This window comes from Galeopterus variegatus, unplaced genomic scaffold, assembly GCF_000696425.1.
Source record: "Galeopterus variegatus unplaced genomic scaffold, G_variegatus-3.0.2 Scaffold4581, whole genome shotgun sequence".
Taxonomy (NCBI): domain Eukaryota; kingdom Metazoa; phylum Chordata; class Mammalia; order Dermoptera; family Cynocephalidae; genus Galeopterus; species Galeopterus variegatus.
This window is the reverse complement of record NW_007730692.1, coordinates 112,554-115,293: the sequence shown is the minus strand read 5'-3', so window position 1 is coordinate 115,293 and position 2,740 is coordinate 112,554. Positions and strand designations below refer to the sequence as shown.

The window sequence follows — 2,740 nt, the reverse complement described above, 5'->3', positions numbered from 1 at the left end:
TTAATATTTGCTCACATTTTACAGTGCTGCTTGCTATATGCCAAGCACTGTTCTAAATATGTTAAATATATTAACTGATATCTATTCAGTAAGCACCTGTTGAAAATAGTTTTATTTAAATCTACTCAATAAAACCAAATTCCAAAACAGAGAAAAAATATGGTTATTATTGCTAGCAAATCAAGAAAACATTGCACTTATTAGGCCATTGTTACTATAGATCTATACTTGAAAAGGCAACAATACACTCATACTAATTACACCCCACCCCAAAGTGATGAAATTTTCTTAACAGAACCCACATTGAAAATTGTGTGAAAGTGACTTGTTTGTATGTGTGTTACTCAGTGTCTATTACACGCTAAATTGTAGCAGGTTAAAGATGGTATAATGGATCTAGATGAGCTGTTAAATGTTTATTCATTCATTTCATAAACATTTAACAAGTATCTATGTCCTATCCTAGATACTAGGGATTTGGACGTGAACAAAACAGTCAAAACTCCATGTGCTCATGGAACTTACATCCTAATGATCAAACAATAAACAAGTTAAAAGGAAAATATGTAGCATGTCAGATGGCATAATGCTATGGGATAAAGTAAAGCAGAACATAGGGAAGCCTCACTAATGATGTTCCTGTCTGAGAAAAAACCTGAAGGGATAAGGCAGTGAGCCATGAACACACCTAGGGGAAGAGTGTTTCAGGCAGAGGGGGCAGCAAGGACAAAGTCCCTGAGGTGGGAATGTGCTTGGAGTTTGAGCCACTATAAAGAGGTCAGAGAAGCAAGACAAGACAGGATGATGGGATGAGTGATAGGAGATGGTCAAAGAGGTCACGTGGGATACAGGATGTGAGGAGGACAGTCCTCCACCTCCAGGCCTACCCAGAATTCCAAGATCCTGGAATTTCTTTTCTTTTCTTTTTTCATTGGCAGCTGGCCGGAATGAATGGAATTTCTGATATTTCCAGAATATTTTCTGGAAAATATTCCAGAAAACTGGAAAGTCGGGTTGCATTTATAGCAAAGGTAAAAGAGAGGAGATAGAAAGCATAAAGATAGGAGATAGAAAACCGTAGGAGATTTGCTGATTACTGACTATGAGCTTCGGGGGCCACAGAGGAAGGCTTGGGATACTGGGAGAGGAGCGGGAGATATAGAGTCAGAGAAAGGGATCTAAAGAACCATATGGGGTGACAGTTCAGTGATATCCCCAGAGTCCTGGACTCCTGGTGGTGAGTGACGTAAACAGAGAAAATAAGGCATGTGACTAANAAAACTGGAAAGTCGGGTTGCATTTATAGCAAAGGTAAAAGAGAGGAGATAGAAAGCATAAAGATAGGAGATAGAAAACCGTAGGAGATTTGCTGATTACTGACTATGAGCTTCAGGGGGGCCACAGAGGAAGGCTTGGGATACTGGGAGAGGAGCAGGAGATATAGAGTCAGAGAAAGGGATCTAAAGAACCATATGGGGTGACAGTTCAGTGATATTCCAGAGTCCTGGACTCCTGGTGGTGAGTGACGTAAACAGAGAAAATAAGGCATGTGACTAACCCTGGTCATCCACACCAGTTAAAGGCTGTCAGGCAGGAGGGAGAGGAGGGACAGGAACCTTTTGAGGAACATGCAGAGCTCTGGGGCCCTAAGGCCAGGGGAGCAAGGGCTGATCCAAAGTACAAAGACATGAGATTTAATTCTATCCTCTTCATTTTTTATTTTCAGGTCCCATCATTTTGTAATGATGCTGATGACATTGACTGCAGACTGGAGGACTTGACCAAGAAATATTGCCTAGAATACAATTATGACTATGAAAATGGCTTTGCAATTGGTAATTAAATTATGTAGCATCGGTAGCTCGCAACACTAATCTGCAAAATAAGAAAATAATTTCAGAAAAGTGAGGCAAACTAGAAAAATTAGCTTTGATTCACTTATTCATTGAGTATTTTAGGATGGCTGTATAATTTGATAATGTGCTTTGTGACCATTATGGATATACTAAATTTTGGTACCAAATAAATTATCTTAAAATATTAGCCAAAATTCTACAGGATGATAAAGACTAAGAAAACTAAGTCACATTATGATGGAAAAATGTAAATGTTGATTCATATTAGAAGAGGTAGTGATAGTTGTAAAGTGCTAACAGCAATATTTACATGGCATTCAATTTAAATTGCAATTAAGCCATTAATGTAAAATAGTTATACATATAGAGTATTTATATTCCTCACCAAAAATATGTTAAGACTCAATTTTTTGAAGTCTAATACTCATATACCTTCAGGTGGAATTTTGATATTTTTTCTTTGTAGATGCTGAACATTTTTGTTAAGGTTATTAAAATATGGTATGTGGGGCCGGCCCGGTGGCGCACTGGAAAGTGCGCTACTTGGGAGCACGGTGGCGCTCCCGCTGAGGGTTCGGATACCATATGGAGACCAGTTCCCGCTCACTGGCTGAGTGCGGTGCGGGTGCAACACCGAGGGTTGCGATCCCGTTACCGGTCAGTAAAAAAGACAAAAAGGAAAAAAAATATATATGGTATGTGACTTTTTTGCTGGTGTCTCTAGCCATTTAGCATACTGCCTTAATATTTCTAGGAGATTTCAATTGTCTTGGCAAAATTATCATCCTTTCCAGTAATTATACTTCTTTTTATTTCATTCTTATAAACCTGTTCAGAACTTCCAGAGTAACATTTAAAAAAATAATAGTGAGAACAGAATAGTT

At 38.5% G+C, this 2,740-nt stretch overlaps 1 protein-coding gene across 1 annotated transcript in view; it reads left to right on the top strand.

Moving 5' to 3' along the window:
- The window catches only part of SVEP1 (sushi, von Willebrand factor type A, EGF and pentraxin domain containing 1), a 189,706-nt gene that overhangs the window by 85,294 nt on the left and 101,672 nt on the right, over positions 1 to 2,740 (top strand). The window contains exon 15 of the mRNA XM_008587896.1: positions 1,727 to 1,835. Coding sequence (XP_008586118.1) covers positions 1,727 to 1,835 — 109 coding nt within the window. The remainder of the gene's footprint in view (positions 1 to 1,726; positions 1,836 to 2,740) is intronic.